At 44.4% G+C, this 19,482-nt stretch overlaps 1 protein-coding gene across 2 annotated transcripts in view; it reads left to right on the top strand.

Moving 5' to 3' along the window:
- The window catches only part of INAVA (innate immunity activator), an 88,370-nt gene extending 69,560 nt beyond the window's left edge, over nt 1-18,810 (top strand). The window contains exons 5-11 of one of the 2 annotated variants that reach the window (XM_069238871.1): nt 620-742; nt 2,409-2,637; nt 5,757-5,810; nt 7,022-7,286; nt 7,999-8,169; nt 8,878-9,598; nt 14,390-18,810. In XM_069238871.1, the coding sequence (XP_069094972.1) occupies nt 620-742; nt 2,409-2,637; nt 5,757-5,810; nt 7,022-7,286; nt 7,999-8,169; nt 8,878-9,598; nt 14,390-14,482 (1,656 nt within the window). In that variant the 3' untranslated portion in view covers nt 14,483-18,810. The remainder of the gene's footprint in view (nt 1-619; nt 743-2,408; nt 2,638-5,756; nt 5,811-7,021; nt 7,287-7,998; nt 8,170-8,877; nt 9,599-14,389) is intronic. The other variant, XM_069238870.1, reaches the window with a different exon arrangement.
- Nucleotides 18,811-19,482: the final 672 nt, after the last annotated feature.

The raw sequence follows: 19,482 nt of genomic DNA, 5'->3' as shown, positions 1-19,482 counted from the left end.
AATGCCACCTATCCCTGCCAAACGTTAATCAGGATTTCATATCAGAGGAAATATCAGAGCAATTACTTCCCACAGGGAATAAGAAGGCAACATCCCCCCTACAAATGGTACACTTGGTAAGTGAATCCACCTGTTCACACTAGGTAAAGGCTACTTATCACATAGTATCATGCTTCCTGTTCCACGAGGCACAAAAACCAACTCTCTAACTCTATGTGTGCCTTTTCTGCCCACCACAGCAGGTAAGCAGGACCTCACATAAAAGAGAGCCCAGAGGAAGTAACAGTGTCCACCCCATTTTGAGGTTGGAGACCTCTTTCAAAGTCCTTCCTAGTTCTAACATTTCCATCCAGTAAATAAAAATGTGTTCTCCTACTCAGTACACAAGAGTGCTTTTTCACCATTAGGAGTGGTGATGTCCTGCTTTCGCAATAGCTCAATGCTTCAGAAATTAATATACTTGAGAAAATGTTTTTGACGCCACTTCTAAGAACATGTTGATGGATCCACCTGGTGGTATGGAGATCAGATCTGACCACGCCTTTTACCAGATTGTGCTTTAGTAACCCACTGCCCCTGACATTAGCTGATGATGTTTTCACATGGTTGTATCGTTTAGGAGCTGACAGGAAAGCTGCCAGCAGAATTTCCACTGAAGCCTGGAGAAAAGCTCCCTCAAATCAGGCGAAGGGTGGGCACCACTTTCCGACTAGACGAGAAGACTGTCATCTCCAGAACAGAGGTAAGAGCTTGTAAGCTAGATCTTATATGCTGTAGCGTGAAAGTGAGGTCTCTCTCTACTCCCGCAGAGGCTGAGGAGAGCAGACTCAGTCCCGCACTTGCAGAGGTGCCCAGATTGGCAGATTCCAGACGGGGTATTCCACTAGCTTCCCAATTATACGTACACATGAAAGACAGTTTGAATTCCCATCACCCACATAGAGCAATCAGTCTCAGTGGAGATGGGGTCACAGCGTACAAACCTGTAGCAATTTGGTGAAAAAAATAAGGATATAATAGCATTGTTCAACATTTACAGAATTGCTGTGTGCTTTGTGTGTTAGTTAAGGACTAGGTTAGCAAATTATTTGTAGTGTAGAAATACAGTTGGTGCAGTAGGTTATCGTAGAGGTTCCCCGATAGAGCCATTTGTGGGGCCGTGCTTGGGTGCTTCAGTGCATCAGATCACGACTGAGCTGACACAGGTCTACTAATAAACAGGTCAGCGTGTGCTTTTTTTTTTTTTCTCTAAGACACAACTAGCTGAAACCATTTGTTGAATAGATGTGTTGTGTGTGCGTGCCAAAGTTGGAATAACAGTAGTTGCTGCAAGTGAGGACAGAAACGTTTTTTTTTTTTTAATGAATTGGTCCCAGTACTGAAAGAGTCGGGGAAGGTGCAGTCAAGACAGAGGTAAATTGTTTGAGATGTGTGTTGTTTCTTATGATGGAATAGGAGTTGCTACAAGTCACGATTGAGGTGCTTTGTTGAGCTGTGCGCCCCAGATCTGGAACTGTGGAGGACATGGCAGGTCAAGGCGGATGTTCACTAGTCGAACAGGCTGTGCCGTTTTTTACCTGTCCCTCCCTCCATTCTCTTCTCACTCAGTTTTTTTTTTTCTATCTATTGCTGTCCTCTCCCTTGCCTGCAAGCAATTGTCACTGTGCCAAACACATTTCCTCTCACCTGCCCATCTCCACCCTTGGCCCATTGACCTAAAAACAATACAACCAAAATGAATGCTCTCCTTCCCACGGACATGGGAAAACACTGAAGTTGGTGGGCCTGCATGATATTTCTTCTGTTCAACTCCTTTATGCCACTTCATGTTCTCCGACCAAGAGATGCAAAGAGGTTTTGTGCATGGTCCAATCGGGGACCATGCTGGCATAATCTTTGCTTGAGTCGCCTTCAGCTAAAAAACCTAAAGAAAATTATGCCATTAAATTGATGGGTGTTGGCTGTCCGGCACTGGACGCACTTCCTTGGAAGTACTCTACACCAGGGCAGCACACGGTGGCGCTCACTTAGACAATATCCCAAATACATGGTGCTTGGCACACAGCTTAGCAAACTGCATGTGGCACAGAAGCAGACATTGGTGCTGCGTGCCATGGGACCTTTACAAACGGATGTCAGGCGAATGTGAAAGGATAGTTTTCAGTTCAAAATATTTTTATTATTTAGTTTTTAGTACTCTTCTATAAACATACATTAATTGTTGATATTTTATCTACCTCCTGTCTATCTTGCCTCTCCCCTGTGTTAACTCCAGAGTCTATCTGCATCTGTCTTGCTATCACACCTCGTCCTTCTGTCTTACTTATTGATGCACTTCTGCTAACAAGTCTTTTTTTTCATATATTTCTTGGTCAATATTGAGATCTTTGTATTCTTCCCTACCTCAGGACCCTCTCAGTGGGCTGGAGAGAGACTTAGCCCTACACCTGCAGATTGTGGAGGCAGCCCGCCATCTATACCGCGAGGAGCATCTTGGGAAGCAGATCCGGAAACGCAGGAAGCAAGAGCTTGTGCGAGAGGAGAAGAAGTTGAAGGAGCTGGAGAACCGAGTGAATGAGCAGCGCCGATCCGCTGGACAGAAACTGCTGTCAAGGACAAGTGCCCCACTAATAGAAGGTGAGTCGTCTGTGGCGATTATAAAGCCACAATTTTGACCCTTCAACAGGCATATCCAACTGTGGTCTCACAAAGTGACCATTTGTTCATTGGCTGCTCAAACAGTTAAGCTTGTGATGTACCCCTATTTGGAAGAGGCATTGTTACAGTAATTTCTGTTGGCCAGTGGGCACATGGACGTTGTCAGGCCTCTGGAAATGCCATCTTTTTTGTTCTGGATATTTATTCAAAACCTCGATCGGAAATCTTATAACATATAGGAGTAATTCTCATTAATGCCACAAGCCATATTCCAAAGCAGCATTTCTGCAGAATTCTACAGAATGCTAGTCTTACCTGTAGTATCATCTGCTGAGTTTTAGAGTAGAAGAGCCCCCATTCCTAGGGTACCCTTGAGACTACAGTAGAGTTCTCAGTTTGTTTTCTGTGCCTGATTGAAATCCTGGTTGCCTCACATTGAAGACTCCAACCAGTTTGCAAGATATTACTGCCATTTGAGCAACTTCTGCAATTCGTTTCCTGTGTAGGTTATTGTGGTGTATGATATCATAAATGGACATAGGATAATGTGAGAAGAGTATGATCACTGTGTAGTTTGACTTGTAATCCTTAAGGGAGCACACTGGTTGGGACCAAGCATATCTATATACGTGCTATAGTTCAGTGGTGTAGGCTAATGGACAGCAAGAATCCTCTTCACCCTTATGCCAGCAGCCTTGAGATGAAGGAGCTGCTTGTGTCTTGAATGCCGTACCCCCTTGACAACAATGGTGAGAGAAACAGACTATATAATATTAGAGATAAATTCAGATTTAAACCCAGTTGCTCTGAAAACATATAAAGGCTACAGAATAGATGGTGCCAGCTTACACCTCAAAATAATGAATATAAGTACATCAACCTGCACTCATTATGCGTGTTTTCACATACCTGAATGTGCAGTCAGCTAGCTGGGTGAAATATGCAGTGTCTGTTGCGCACTCTGCACTTTTCTTCCCAGTTCCATTTGTGTGCTTAGATGTCAAGATCTCTGTCCCATGGACACCGCTAATGCCGACTTCCCTGTGTATTGAGGCAAGTATTTCAACACCTTCCCATACCTTGCCTCATGCCGCTTTTGTGTGTTTGTGCCCCTAACAACAAACATTTGCTTGACACATTCGGTCCCACTGGATAAGAGAGAGCCTCTACTGTGAAACAGCTCCATGCTGGTTGCTTCCCTGAAAATCCAATCATGCAGCGCACATGAGCTTCCATGGCTATAAAACAGCTCATCAGTCAGTGCCAGTCGTGTTCCTGGCCCTTAGTTTAACTGTTGCTATCACCCAGCGCCCTGGGCCCTATTGATCCCTCATTCATCTTTGAAGCTTTTCAGGCTTTCACATTGCATAGAAAGGGCAGAAATGTGAGGGGAAATTTGAAATGTCCACAGTCTGCTGCAATCATTCCAAGATCTGTGTGAAATATATATTTCCAAAATGTACAGAGAACCGGCAGATCCCTTCTGCAAACGTTACTTGTTGTGACTCTGGGATTCCAATAGCCATGAAGTTTACCAAGCTAACTGGACTCTGGCTTGTAGTGCATTTCTGTCAGAAGAGGGTCAGGTGAGAAGAGGCGGCTGGAATCCACAGATCTGCAGGGTAGGATGTTTGATAGAGCAAGGCTTTCTGCATTTTTTAAACAAGTGCACCTGGTAGGAGTTGCAGGCTGCACTAGGCAGGTGCTAAATTCTATCGGTAGAGGTGTATGTCTTGGACGATCTGACTGGAAGATGATTGGCTATTTCTATGGAGAGGAACAACTTTTCTGGCATTCTAAGCTGGAGGAACAGGGGTTTTTAGCCTATGTTTTTTTTTTTCATCATTTTAATAATAAACTTGGGAATAAGCGCATTCTTGAGGGCTGGTTTCCCTTCATTTGCAGGGCTTCATTCCAAGAGGACCTGTTGTGTTAAACCCCTGGATTTCATTTAAGTGTGTAGAAGCAACTAAAGCTCTATTCAGATCTGTCTCTTTCTTATATCAGTATCGTAGCCTGTCTGAGATCAACAGAATACCTTGATCTGGTCTGATCCCCGGATTACTTGGGACTGTCCAACGGGATGGCTGTAGATCAGTGGCCCCTGCATGGTGGGGCATGATGGAAACTGTATCTGATGAACAGGTCTGTGGGATCCACAGCTGATAAATCTATCACTCAGCCACAAGCACCGCAGACAGCTAGCCCTCTGTATCTGTTGCTGTTTCTCACCCGGAGTCATTCTGTTAGGTGAAGCCCACCTAATGTCGACCTGCTGAAGATCCGTGTCTTGGAGGTGTGTACATATGAGCGGTGGTGATGCCCAACCACAAAGCCATTTTACATAAGTGTGTGCTGTGAAAATCCACCTCTGCAGCCTCCCCCCATGATGCAGGTTGGTGCTGGCACACCTAGGAGGAGACATAGACCTGCGCCAACATGCAGAGTCTGCGGAATGCAGCATCATGCTAGTCATTAGCCTTCTTTGGAATTTTCCGCCTTGTAAAGAGTTGCTGCTCTAATGTATTTACAGTATGGAAATCAAACCTATGGAACATTCTGAGACAGTATGGCCTGTTATGTAATGAGAAGGGCTATAAGGAGACCTTCTGCTAGAACAGTAAGATTTATACAGGTCAGGACTGAAATGCATTGTCAAAGTAGCGTGTGGGTCCAGCTACTGGAAAAGGTTGGTGCTGCCTTAGGTCAGAAGTGGGATGCTGTTTGTAGGGCCTCAGTGCTGAAAGTTCAGAGTTGCCCACAAGTTTCACATAGTGATATTAAATGAGGCACTGCAAGCTAGTGTCCGAGTACTAGAACAGCTAAGGACTCCGCTCCTGGAAACCCACCGTTCCGGTCTGCACACCGTAGATTGACTCACTTTTGTCTTGTTCCCAGTACTGTAACAGCAAATGACCCCTGTGCTGAAAAGCTGGGGTTCAAGAGTGAATGAATTATGTAGTGTTGTGGCTATATATGGGTCTCTTTTGAAATAATATGGTTTCTTGCACGAGGAGCATATGGGGTGTTGTGGATTGCTAGAGAAAGCATCTTCTTAATTCCTAAATCTTGCTTTTCTTTTTCCTGTGTTTATTTAGACCTCAGCGCTTCTGACGAGAGCTCCCTTTCTGATTCAGCGATACTGGACGAAGGTAAGAAATTACCATTTTACCTGTTACTTTATAGGTAACTGTAGAAATTCTGGGCACAGAACTAGCCCAACCACTTGATGTTTTCAGCTGCAATATTGTTTGTTGAAGGCTAAAACTGACCAAGGGCAACCAGTAATGTGGCGTTCTCTGGCTATAAACAGATGTAACTGGCAAATAGGCTTGACCTTTCGACTACAGGTTTGTGAAACCAACCCACGCTCTGGATCGTTAGTCTGGAGTATTAGGCACATAGGATTGAGCCAATCAGTGGCTCTGAGGATCCCAGCAAGAGGCATGGCATTGGAGCCAGTGGAGCCGAGTGGTGAAAGTACCACTTGGATGCTCGAGCCATTGGGGGTGAAAGCTAAAAGCCAGTCAAAGAGGGGGCTTAAGAAATCATCTAACGTCCAGGGTCAGGCAGTCATTTCGAAAGAGAGGCCAACCGAAAAGCAGTCAGGAGTGGTTTTAGATTTAATTGACTACACTGTTATTGTCATTCAATGTTCTCTTTCCCTCATGACAAGTGTTATTTTTTGGTGTGCACAGAGCTATGAAATATATAAAAGTCCAGCTGAAGTGGGACACGTCGAGGCGGCCTATCCCGGCCCGTGCCCACCTCTTCTATCCCCTGAAAGCCTCAACCGTGTCTTACTTCTCTCCCTTTCAACAGATTACTTAAAGCTGGGCTAGGTCCGCATTGCTGGCCTCCCCTAGGCTGATATCAGAGCCTCCCTTTTTTCATCCCGAGTTTTTTCAATTCTTTTAGGCTTCTTATCAAATCTACACAATATGCAAGTACATGGCTATGAGCACCTCGTCAGTTGTTGCCAATTCTCAGAAATTGGTTATTTCATAAATGTATGTTTTACACATCTGCACCAAGTACAAGAGGCCAGAACAGTTATTGTTAATTTCTATACTCATCCTCTTTAGGGAGATATCACCTCCATGGAAATAAAAATAACACCAAGATGAAACCCAGAAAAACACCCAGGTTTCAAAATGTCCCATGCTTCAACACCATCAAGTCATCTTGACTTTCATTAGTCAAAATTGTTTGGGCAAACAACTGGCCCAGTAGAGTTCCCCATACCTAATATGGTAACTGTCCTTTGGAGGCACATCCTAGGGTTGAGCAGATATAGAGTGCTTTGTACGTCATGAGTCACTGGACAGGAAATTGACGGCTTTGTTTGTTTCCTTTTCTGCAGATGTAGGGAAGAGACCAAAATCTGCCCCTTGTGTAAATCTCCCAGAGACAAAGCAGATCTATAATATTCCATTGTCTCCCATCCCTGTGTCACGCTCTGTCCGACCACAACCCCCAAAGTCCCTGGAAGGGCTGCAGCATGTGTATCCTGAGGGCGTGGCAACAGAGCGCTCCCCCATCCAGAACAGCCCCTGGCGGGAATCTAGCTTGGACCAGCCGTACCAGAAACCACGAAAACTGTCCATGAGCCCCGGAAGCCAACCAAGGTAAGGGCATTGCATTGGACTTAAACATGTTCTTAGACATCCCACAAATACCCATACCAGTGGCATTGACACATTATGTGTACCTTTAAGACAAAACCTCAAGGTACAAGCACTTGTCTAGAAATATCTTATCCCGTCAAAGATGTGAATGATTGAAAAGACGTAAGAATGATCTTTCACAATAAAGTTTATATAACCAGAGATGCATGCACATATGTATAAGTGACTCATTTCCTCTAGTGCTGAGATCTTTTCACACACTCTAGATATAATTAGCCCATAGTGTACCACCACTCACTTTAACTTGGATGCCAAAGCATAATTTCTAGGTTGTGAAAAGGAAACCTGCTGTGTAACATCCACAGGGCTGTGCGAGGTGTATGAGCCTACCTGTTTCTTACACTAGTACATTCTAGTGTGTATGTGTGCATGCTTGTGTGTCTACAGCTAACCCCTCTGTGTCTGAGTAAAGCTTGCCCTGTGATCTCCTCTGTTGTACTTGTTTCTGAAGTTCATAGGAAGCTTGCCCTGCTGCCACCTTTGCTATGTGAATTATACAAAACACAACATGAATGTGGGTCAACAAGGGACTTATCCATGGACCTTCTAGAGGTACCATTTTGGACATGAAAAATGACAACGGAGATGCACGTGTCACTTCTGTTGTTTTCATACTCTGCAACTTTGTTTGACATTTTCTTGCTCCCTGCAGCAGTCCAGCAGTAACACCAATTTTGAGCCGCCCGGATCTACCGCGAGGGGACACTCCACCATACCAGTTCCTTCCTATTGTTAACATTGCTGTACAAGGTATCCAGGGTTCCTCCAGTGCCCCGTCCACACCAGAGATGCAAGTGCGAAGGGGACAGTCACAATCGATGAGGTAAGGTTCACCCTTTAGGAAAATGAGGAGCCTTATTGGTATACTGATATGAGTATGAGGATGGTTGAACTTGGGGCCTGAGGATGGAACCTTCTGACGCATTGGGTATTTCCTAACTCTGAGTTTCTTCAAAAGTAGGAACTTTATCACTACCTGGTACAAGCTGCAGGCAGTGTTCTTACATGGGGCTCATTCTGAATAGAAACATATGGGTATCTTGGTGTGATGTACTTAGACTGCAATTCTTTGCATAAACTAGGCCCTAGTCTTTCATGGTGAACATATTTTCCTGTCCCCGATAGGCTGCACTATTCAGAGGAAACCAGTCTTCATGAGGTTCCTAAATTTACCACTAACACTAAAGGACATCTTCCCCTTTTTTTTAAGCCTCAAATGTCTTGAATTCCCAGCTTTGAATTTAAGATATTCCACCTCATTGTCTATTTTCAAGCAAAATGTGAACACTAGCCTGTTTGGGTTATCATTTATAAGCTCAGCACCAAGTGAACATGTCAGGTTGTGGTTACACCTGTTGTTTCTCAGTCAGTGTATTGTAGAAAATGTCCTAATTTGGGGCTTCTTCGTAAAAAAAATGTTATCCTTGTTCTGCTATGAGGTGCACAGAATATCCAGGTATAAGAAAATTATTTCAATAAAGAAAAATTCTGGCAGAAACTTTGAACTTTTGTTTTTTATTTGCTTGCACAGGGTTCAAGGAACTCGTGATCCATCCGAATCCAGAGGACGAAGTATGGTTCCACGAAGACGTCTCACCGAATTCACCGTCACTGTGCCTGATTACTGCTTCCCCCATGCTAAAATTAGCCACCAGCATTCCAATCATATCTATAACTCCAGCTCCGAAGATAGTAACTCCGACATCTCCAGTATTTCACACGCTACATCGACTGGTGGCACCAGCCCTGACATGACACCTCCTAGGGCTGTCAAACACCTGTCACCCCGGCAACAATCCCCAGTCTTCCTGAACTCTCCCTTTGGTGAGTTAGATGGCCCCAGCTTCTACCAACGCCCTCAAAAACTGATTCCACCTGGTTATTATGCTGCTGTGGAGTTTTTGGAAAGCCGGCCAACACCAACATCCAGAAGAGACAGCAGCCGCACTCGACCACAGCTAACGGTGGCTAAGTCAGTACCTCACCTATATGAGGAGGAAATGGCACAACCTAGGGCACAGAAGGTTATCCCCTCTAAAAGCAGGATTGTACGGACGCCGTCCATTAAGGAATGTTCAGGTCGGGCACTAGCTAAAGTTGTTGTGTGTGAGGAACTGCAGAACTGGCATGAGCGCACCCGACTGCGCAGCTCTGGACGGCCTCATTCTCTGGACCGACAAGGAGCAATCCGAATTCGGAACCCAGCAGGGAAAGGCACAGCCTTGGGACGCTCCATGACACAGCGTCTTCCGGTAAGTCTGCCTATTTTAGCTTAATCCTGTGGCAATGTTGGAAGTCCTCCCAAGAGTAGTGTATGGTGATACTTCATATGCATGCAAGCATGGCTGCACCCGGCAGGGAAAGCTAATTTAAAGGTCAGTCTTTTTGTCCAATTATTCTTAGTGTCCCCTGTTGTGGAATCATAGATAAGTAATTAAGGTATACATTCATGTCTTATTTAGAGGTAGGAGCTACCTTTTGCCCGTTTGAACCCTCTTGCATTTGTTGTTGCAAGGGAAGCTTTCCCCAGGAAGGTGTGTTAACTAATGTAGGTAAGTCACACCCTAGTCGCTGCGAACCAATGACATTGGTTATTTTCAAGGAACAACTCAGCATCTGAATCCGTGTCCCTAGTTGACAAGTTCTTCACCCGAACACCCCACTGCTTACAAATCTACCCCTAAAGATGCAGGCTTTCTCCATGGCTCTGTCACATGGCGTGTTCTAGATCAAAAGCATGAAACGTCAGCCTTGCTTGGTGCCACCTGCAGTTCTTTCTCTCAGCTGTTTTAGTGCCCTCTCACCTTCTATTCTGAGGTAAATTCTCATTCTCACCATCTTTCCTTCATCCTCTAGTCTCTCACATTCTATTCAGAGCCCATTTCTCATCCTCACCATCTTTTCATTACCCTCTAGCAACTCAATTCTCTCTCTCCCTTTTTAGGCCGAGCCTATCACACAGTGGAAACTGTCTGATTTCAAAAGACCTATCTTGGGCTTCACAGTAATTTACAGGGGCGTTCAGCCGCCCAGTGCTTAATACTAGTTGGTTTTACTCTCACTCTCATTCCATACCTTTGTTTGTCCTTGATTGTCCATCTTGAGTTTGTCCCTCCCCTGAAGCATAGCCTGTGTAACATCTCTAACTGGCTAATGTCTATCCACCCATTTCTCACTTTTAGGGTTATTTCGTTTTTGGTGAAGCACTTCATAGAATGCATGTGTTTCCCAGGGCCCTTTTTCTGCACCCCATGTGCTCTCTGCAAATGCCCACATCACTGTGCTCTGCAATCCTCACTAATCTCCTCATCCAACTCCTCTCTCAATCTGTGTTGTTCTCGCACTAGTGGGGCTCTCCCCAGCTCCCTTTGTTGCTTTCACTTTTGTGTGCTTTCTTTTACTCTTGTTCTTTGTTCTCTCACACTCTGACCTTTGTTTTCTTCTTTCCATGCTTCTGTGCTTCTACTACCAGTGTTGATTTCACCCTCATACAATGTTTTTTCTCCTCCTACTACACCCAATGACCCACTTTCCCTATTTAATTGTCCCCCACCCCTATGTTTTTTTTTTTTTTTTTTTTGCTTTTGCAATAAAAATAAATATTTTCCGATCCAAGTGGTGTCAACCATCTTGGACTCGTAAATAAAAAAGCAAATACAGCCCATATCATTCTGTAATGTCATTTTATTTTATAAAGACTTGTCGAACGCACTGTCACCCTTGAGGATATCCTGGCACTGAGCAGGTGTGAGTCTAGGCACACCTAGGGCCTGGTGAGAGTACTTGAAAAGCCAGGTCTTCAGCTTCTTGCGGAATTCAAGAAATGAGGAGGAGGCTCTTATGTGTAGTGGCAGGTTGTTCATGCTTTAGGCGTGATGTAGGAGATGGCTCGGCAGCTGATCTGGTGTAATGTATGCGTGAGATTTGTGCAAGCAGTACTCCGGATGAGTGGGGGTGCCTGGAAGGTTTGTGAAAGCAGATGTGATTATTAAGGTATGTTGGACAAGTGTTATGAGATGCTTTGAACGTGTAAGTGTTGAATTTGAATAGTGTGAATGGGGAGCTAGTGGAACTCTTTAAGGTGTGGTGTGATGTGAGTGCAGCTGGGGTTGTTGAGAGTGATTCTGGCCACCGAGTTCTGAATGGTCTGCATCCCTCTGGTGAGTTTTTTCGTGATCCCAGCACAGAGAGTGTTCCTGTAGTTCAGCTTGCTTGTGACCAGGGCACGTGTGTCAGTTCTCCAGGTGCTGATTATGAGCCATTTGAAAATCTTCCTCAGTATCTTCAGGGTATGGAAGCATGTGGCAGTGAAGGCGTTGACTTGGGTGGTCATGTTGAGTTTGTTGTTGATGATGATCCCGAGGTTCTTGGTGTGGGTGATGGGGTGGATATCATTACTAGCTATGTTGGCCACCAGATGGAGTCCCACAGGGATATGTTCTTCCTTAAGATCACAATTTTGGTTGTTGGTGTTCAGCTTTATACAGCTGGTCTTATTTCAGCGGGCAATTTCAGTCATGCCGGCATTGAACTTGATCGGGGTACTGGCGTCTTGTCCATGAGGGAGAGAATGAGTTGCGTGTCGTTGGCTTGGACTGGATGTTGATATTGTGAATGTAGACAATGCTGGTAAGAGAGATTCTGTATGTGATAAAGAGGCTCGGGTCAGGGAGGATCCCTACATAATTCCGTAGATTAGGTCATGGGCGACCGAAGGCTATGGTGCCAGACTGACTGACTGGGTCATTCCTGTCAAGAAGCTGCGCATCCATCAGAGTATGTTCTTGGATTCTAATTTCATGTAGGCTTCGGATGAGGATGCGGTGGGAGACTGTGTCAAATGCTGCGGAGAGGGCCAGGAGGATGAGTGCTGCCATGTCTCCTGTGTGCAGAGCATTGGAGGTATGATCCATTGCAGTGATTAAGCCAATTTCCTTGCTGTGGTTGTGTCTCAAACCAGACTCTGTGGTGTCGACGAGTTGGTGGTTGTAGAGTTATTTGGTGAGGTGTCTTTTGATGATTTTCTTTTCTTTACGACCTTCACCAGGAATGGTAGCAGGTAGATTGGTCCGATTGATCTGTAGTTGGCCACTGTTGAAGGGTAAGCAGAAGGTTTCTTCATTAATGGGAGGACTGTTGCGTGTTTCGAAGCATCTGGAAAGGTCTCTGAGGAGGTGGAGGCATTCAGAATGTGTGTGAGCATGGTCCTGATGGGTTGCAGTCCTCTGGAGTAGGTGTGACGGGAGCTGCTGTCTGATGGGACCTCTGAGTGGATGGACTCATGGTGGCAGCAGTTTATTTTGAGGTGATGACAGGCCATGTGGTTAGCATTAGTTTTTTTTTTAGATAAGATCAGGATGTGTTTGGCAAGGTCTTTTGGGTCCAGTTGTGGGCTGAAGTTGCTGTAAAAGGCAGTGATTTTTTTGCCGAAGAATTGAGATAGACTGTTCCAGAGGTCCTGTGAGGGAGTGTTCGAATTATAGGCACCAATGGTGAGGTGACACCTTTCACAATGGCGAAGATTTCTTTGCTTCTGTTTGCGCTGCCATCAATGTTGCCTACCAGAGTGGCTCATTTGGTGGCCTCGATCATTTGGTCGTAGCTTCTAAGGGCAGATTCTGTTAACAATACCATGCTAACTGAAACATGCACACAGGGGTCATTATGTGTGCACACACTAGTGAAATGACGAAACCACCAGGAGAGGCCACCTCATCACTCTTTTCTTTATTTTTTTTTAATAATAGCGCTCAGCATCGGAAAAAGCCCAAAGCTGTAGTCAGTTGGTTGCAAAGGTCAGATCTGGTGGCTTGCCAGGGATCGTATTCCCAGTAGATCCCTTTCTAACACTCATTCTCTGTAGCTCTAGTCCCTCTTTCTCGAGCCTCTAGCTACACTTTTGCTCTCTACTTGAAGCCCTACCTGTGTCTCTCCTTCTTTCTCATTTTCCATTCCTTCTTCAGCTTTCCAACTTTTTGTCGTCCTTCTCTTTTCCTTTCTGTTTCTGCCCTTTAGCTGTTTTTCATGCTATGTACCGGTCTCTGCCTATATTTCTTTGTCATTGGATTTCTCTCTCTTGATATATTTTGTGTTATTTTACTTGATTTTTCCCGTTTACCATCTCCTTCTCTTTCTCACACCCTCTGTTTCCATCTCGTACTTTGTTTCTCTCCGTTGCCTTTTTCTTCATTGGTCTTTGTCTCTTTCTTTGTCCCGTCTCGTCCTTTTTTTCTTATTATTTTTCTTTTCTGTTGCTTTTTGCTGCTCCCCTTCTATCCTCTTTTATCTGTTTGTACGTCTGCATCCCTCACCTCTTTCTCACATCCTGTCTCTTATCTCCAGTTTTGTTGCTCTTCATCAGTCTGCCTTTCTCTGCATTCCCCAGCCTCTCTTAATGTTTCTTTCGGTTTTGTCCTTTCATTTTCTTGCGTCTCCTTTTCTTCCCTTCTCTCACACCCACCCTCAGATCCCACCTGTACCCCTGTCATTCTCTTCCTCCGTTTCTGTCTCTTCCTCTCCACCTCTGGCTCCCTCACTTCCTCTCCCCCCTCCTTGCTCTTTATCTCTTGCTCCATCTCACCCCCCCCCCCATCCTCTCTCGTCTGTCCTTCGTGCCTGCACACACCTGCGAGGGATTTACCTGAGGCTCGAGCAAAGCAGCGCACGCGAGGCGAGCTGGGGCCTGTTCCTTAATTCCTGAGATGTTCGCAGCTCCCAACCCGACTGGGCCGGACCACGTGGAGTCATTCCCCATTGTTTATCCTCTGAAACTTAAGCTGCAAGGTCCCGGACTAACACGGGGCCATGACTTTGAGCAGCTGTGCTGTTAGTCACTCAGAGACGCCATCAGAAGCCTGTGGCTGGGCAGGTGAGGTCTTGCAACCTCCCCAGTGCACTAACCTTAAAAAACCCTACCGGGTGGGGACAGAAGTCGCCAGTTTATTTAAAACTTTTTTTTTGACCTCTTGGAGTTTCAGAATCCTGTGAATATAAAGAAGTAGCTACAATATGATGACGAATGCATGTTCTTTCTTTCCGGGCAGGTCACTCAGAGGCACGTGCTGCGCCGGACCGCAGAGGGAGCGCCGCTGCAGTGGTACGACCCTGACGAGGCCCAGATTGTTAGCCAAGTGTAGAGATGCGCTGAAGGCGCGTCCATTTCCCTTCCTTACCGTGGGCCGCATCGTGTACATGAGCACCCGGTGGCGAAGAATGGATTTGCCCAGAAAGGAGAAAACGAGTCTGGACCTCTACTGCTCGTGGCTTCCAGCACAGCTGTCACAAGATCCTTTGGGTGCCACTGCAGTGACACTGACATTGCAATATAAAGTGAAATTTGGGATCAATCTGACACGTACGTCGAGCAGCCGATCACGTGGGCCTTCAAGCAGGTCTCTGATGCCCAAGACGATTTTCTTAGGCGAAAAAGTACATGCCAGCTGGGCCCTTTTCCTCGTGCCGGTCATGACATGGAGTTATGGTGTGTTGTTTGCCTGACAAGGCCAGTGACTGTGAACCTACCACAAATTAACATGGGATTATGTGGAACTTTAAGCAGTGCTTACGTTCCAGAGGGTTTGTAAAACCCAGTTGACGTCCTGGAGATCGGGATTAGTTGTGACATGTTGTCACTTTAAAAACAAATGAAACTAACTTTTTCATATTAATGTAACTAGATTTCTAAACATTTTTCAAATCGTATTTATTGTCATAACCTGCTGTCGTCCGTTACTTAGGAGCCACATTTATAATTTCTGATTGTATAATGTCCCACTCCCTTTTTCTCGGTTTCATGAGTGAAAGAGTTAAATAGTCATACCGCCTATGGGGCATCTTGGAACTTGTGAGAAATAGGTGAACATTCCTACCGTGTGTAGAAGGGGATATGGAAGAGGGTTGCCAGTTGTTTTAAATATGTATCTATATATTTGGTTGGACATTCAGAACGTTTGCTTAGCAGTGTTCCCCCTTTTTTCTTCCAGGATGAAATGTGGTCTCTGATTAACCAGTGAAGGTCTGTCTGTAGGAACAGAATGCTTTACTACTACGAATTAGCAGGCTTATTTACTAATTACAAAACTCTTTCTTGGGTGCTCAGATAATATTTTTTTGGGTGATATAAACCAGATTAGAGCCCCGTCCCAGGACTATTATGAGATGCTCATTTTTGCCCATGTGCCTACATCTCAGAATTGCAGAACCATTGCTCTCATGTGCCTGTAGACGATGGTTAACAGCTGTTTTCACTTTAGGGCTGCTGCACATATCAGCCATTTCATGGCAAAAATGTTAACGAGATCCAAAAGATTGAAGCTGGTGACGTCACACTTTGCTCAAACTGCACCGGAAAGACATTTGAAGGTGACGCTAAGCATGGGTGTGATATTTGACTTCATTTTATTAGTAGTTTTTGTGAAGCACCGCTAACCACCATGTGCTGGCATTTGAGTGCTTTAAATCCGGGTACATATAGGCCACGTGAGCAGCCGAACACCCTTTATAAGAGCATGTTAATGGAGAGCCAGTAGTCTGTCCAATCAGGGTGGGGCATGTCAAGGCCCCCTGCCTATTAATATGACACAGGGGATGACAAGAATGCTGAAAGACCAGGCCAATGAGGGCTTGCCAGTCTCTGGCACCAAACCAACCCAAACCGAGTCTCCTGGTTGGTAGGGAGGAGTCAACATTTTGTGAGGTAGGTCAGTGAACGTCCAATGGAATGCTATCCGCACTAGGCATAATGGTTTAACAGTTGCCCTTTCTTTTAATGGGAGCCAATGTAAGGAATATTTTAGGCTGCGGGTCGAGTCATATTAAATAGAACAGCAGATGGTGACCATTTACCTTTCTGGAGTAATAAGACAAATCCATTCGGGAGGTGTCCGTATCAGAAATTGCAGTAAACCAGGCAAGGTATGAGCAAGGATTATAACTATTTTCTGAGCACAGTGAAGAAATCAAAGAACATAAAAATATTATTGAAATATAAACTTTTTTAAAGGGTACAAAAGTATTCTCTTCCATTAGAGACAGACCTGCATTGGTTGGCTGGGACCCCTTTAGCCCATCTCTAATAGGGTAACTCTCACAATTTATCTGTTGTTATTGCCCTTTTACCACAACGTAAAGCATATTGCACAATTGCCAAAAACTCGGTATGTCCGCTCTACAGCAGAGATGCATGCTGGTGTGAGTATATGAAGAAATTGGTGATCACTCTTTTTAAAGAGACACTGGCTCTGCCCTCTGTTACTTTGAACCAGTTATGAAAGAAGTCATGCCCTCGAGGGTTTTGTGTTCTGTCTCTTAGTATGAAATGTCCTCGTAATATCTAATACTCCTGTAATATAGGATTTTCTAACAAGGGGACCCTTCTCTGTTCACATCAAAACACAGTATTGTAAAGCCTCTATTTTAGTACTTTTTATATGGGTGAAATAGAGAAATATTAGTTTTTGCAAACAAACTTGATTTTTTTGTATGGGATATTTTTATACCAACTCATTTTATAAATTCGTGGTTGAGTGCTGTATGTTTTGGGGACCTTCATTCTCTCCGATTTAGTGCATACATTAAATCAAGAGGGTTATTTGGTGACCTCGCAGTGTAGATTAGTTCGTGTTGCAGTAATAAATCCTATGCATGCACCAGCATGCAAGAACTCCAGGTGCTACTTTCAATGTGTAGGCTCCCTAGATCCCCACGTCGATTCTGGCTGAGTTTATTTGTTTGATTTCATGGGAAAATGTTGATTTCTATAAAACTGAATGCATTTTTATTGATGCATGTAGACTGCTTCTCTGACAGGTTCCTTCTTTCTGTAGTGCATCTGCATTATTCACAGTAGTAAATGTTCTATTCTCTTCTGCATTTAATAATTTTGTGATAGTAATGAAAATGAAACCTGTAATTGATATTTAAACAACAGCTAGACCTGTCATGGCACACCCATCACAGTGAAAAAAACGATTATTCTGCAGCATTATATGCCCTGTTACTATTCCTGTTGTTAAAGGCACTTCACCATTTATAGTCCTGAGACGGATTTGAGGGCCTATTACAAGGGCGGGAGCCTTTAACGACTGAGTTGCCTGAGTGTGAAGTGCTATAATAATTTAAGAACATTTCACTCATGAAGCGTTCAATGTTGTAAATTAAACAGAAAGATAAACACTGAAATGTTGGAGCAAAAGCTAAATACCGGCAATTATTGGCACTGTGCGCTCCACTGTCTACAGTGCAGCTCTCAACATTCCAGTGTTCTCATAGAATGTTTATAACCTGCTGCTGGGCCTACGTCAGTCATTGAAGACCCTGCTCGAAGTTATAGGGGAGGGCTACAGGCGAGGGCCTATAACTAGGTACAGCGACTTTAACAACTGGCGTATTCAGAGGAATAAAGGTTATAAGTTTATTTCATCACTGCCACTAGTGCCAGGATGTTCTAAAGGAAACCGAAAGGCTAACATTGGAACGTCAATGCAGAAGGTCTATACCAGCTGTTATTGGCACTCTTCACACCATTGTCTACAGTGCAGCTCTCAAAGTCCTGTATTTATATATTTTTTTGCGCCACATTTGCGTCAATTTTTTACACAAATGCGGCGCAAAATTACAAAATATAATTGTATTTGGTAAGTTTGCACTGCTTTGGCTTCAAAAAGCAGCGCAAATGCGGCGCTAAAAAAGTATAAATATGGGCCAAAGTGTTCTAATTCAGCATTTATAACCTGCTGCTGAGTCTGTCAGTTGTTAAAGACCCTGCCCAAAGTTAAAGGGCAGGGCTGCAGACTAGGGCCTATAACTAGGGAGAGGGACATTAACAACTGGCATAGTCCGAGGCCTGAATGCTATAAATTTATCGCTCATCAATGCCACTAGCGCCAGGATGTGCTAAAATAAAACCGAGAGAAACCGAAAGACTAACATTGGAATGTTGATGCAGAAGGTCTATAGCAGCTGTTACTGGCACTCTGCCACTTACTGTCTTGAATGGAGTTCTGAACATTCCAGTGTTATCCACCTTCAGCTGTCAAAGACCGCTTATATTCCCAGTTTGAACGGTTTTTGGGAGTACCTTGATACACTATAAAAATATGCATCGCAGTCAGTGAAAGTCCTTTTTAATCGTCGTTTCAAAAGTACGAAAACACACAGGTGTTCTGTACCATACACAGTGTTTTTGTGTTTTTTCAAATAAAAACAAGTTTCTTTCCAAACTGATCCCCTTTCTGCTGCGTAGAAAGGTACCTTTCTCCTGTTTCCACTCTGCATTACAACTAATTAATTTAACTAAATCAGGGATGGCGAGGGTTGTCTGTTGGGTATGACTGTCAGGTATGATAGTAACTTATTGCGTAGCGCATATTGTTTGTACCGTCTGCTGTTGGTTCTGTATCCTTTGTGTATAGTGGAAGAAAACCCCACTGTCGAATAAAAGCTGTCACGTTTTATGCACCTGTAATGGGAAGTCGTGTGTGTTGTCATTACTGTGTGGTTCAAAGGCCCTTTCAAGCCCATCTGCTGTGGGCAGGCGAGGCAAAGGCACTACCTGACTTGCAACATGAAAGATGATGGAGGCGCGGGCCAGCCGGAAGCTATGAGGCGCCTCCGTCCCTCTGCCTGTAAAGTAATAGTATAGGAAGCACCAACTAAGTGCTGATCTCAGGGCTGGATGGTCTCAGGGGGAGGTTTAGAAGTGTCCTGGTCACAGCTGCCTCTGAAAGGCCAAGTGAGTCAGTCACATATAACTGTACTTCATTGGTTTTCAAACTTTGTAATGCCACGCGTCACCAGTGAAAAAATAAAAATAATTGCGCCCCCCCCCATCGGAATTTTTCACAATTATTTTATTAAGACGGCAATGTTCAAACATGTCTAGGCTTATTTAAACATTGAAGTTGAGTTATGTTACCTTTTTAAAAATGCAATAAATTGTTTTCTGCTCAATACAAGCACATTTATCTGCATAATGCTTGTTTTGGCCACAACTTGGGGGGGGGGGGAGGGTGGGATCACTTGAGGACCCCTTAGGGGGGCCCACCCCCCAGTTTGAAGACCCCTCCTGTACATAAAGTTAAAGTGAAACACAGTTATTGAACAATCTGTTTCGAAACCTTCCCTATATTGTAACTGA

Source organism: Pleurodeles waltl, chromosome 6 (genome assembly GCF_031143425.1).
Source record: "Pleurodeles waltl isolate 20211129_DDA chromosome 6, aPleWal1.hap1.20221129, whole genome shotgun sequence".
NCBI classification, from domain to species: domain Eukaryota; kingdom Metazoa; phylum Chordata; class Amphibia; order Caudata; family Salamandridae; genus Pleurodeles; species Pleurodeles waltl.
Note: the sequence above shows the minus strand (reverse complement) of the source record. Positions and strands in the feature narration are given on the sequence as shown.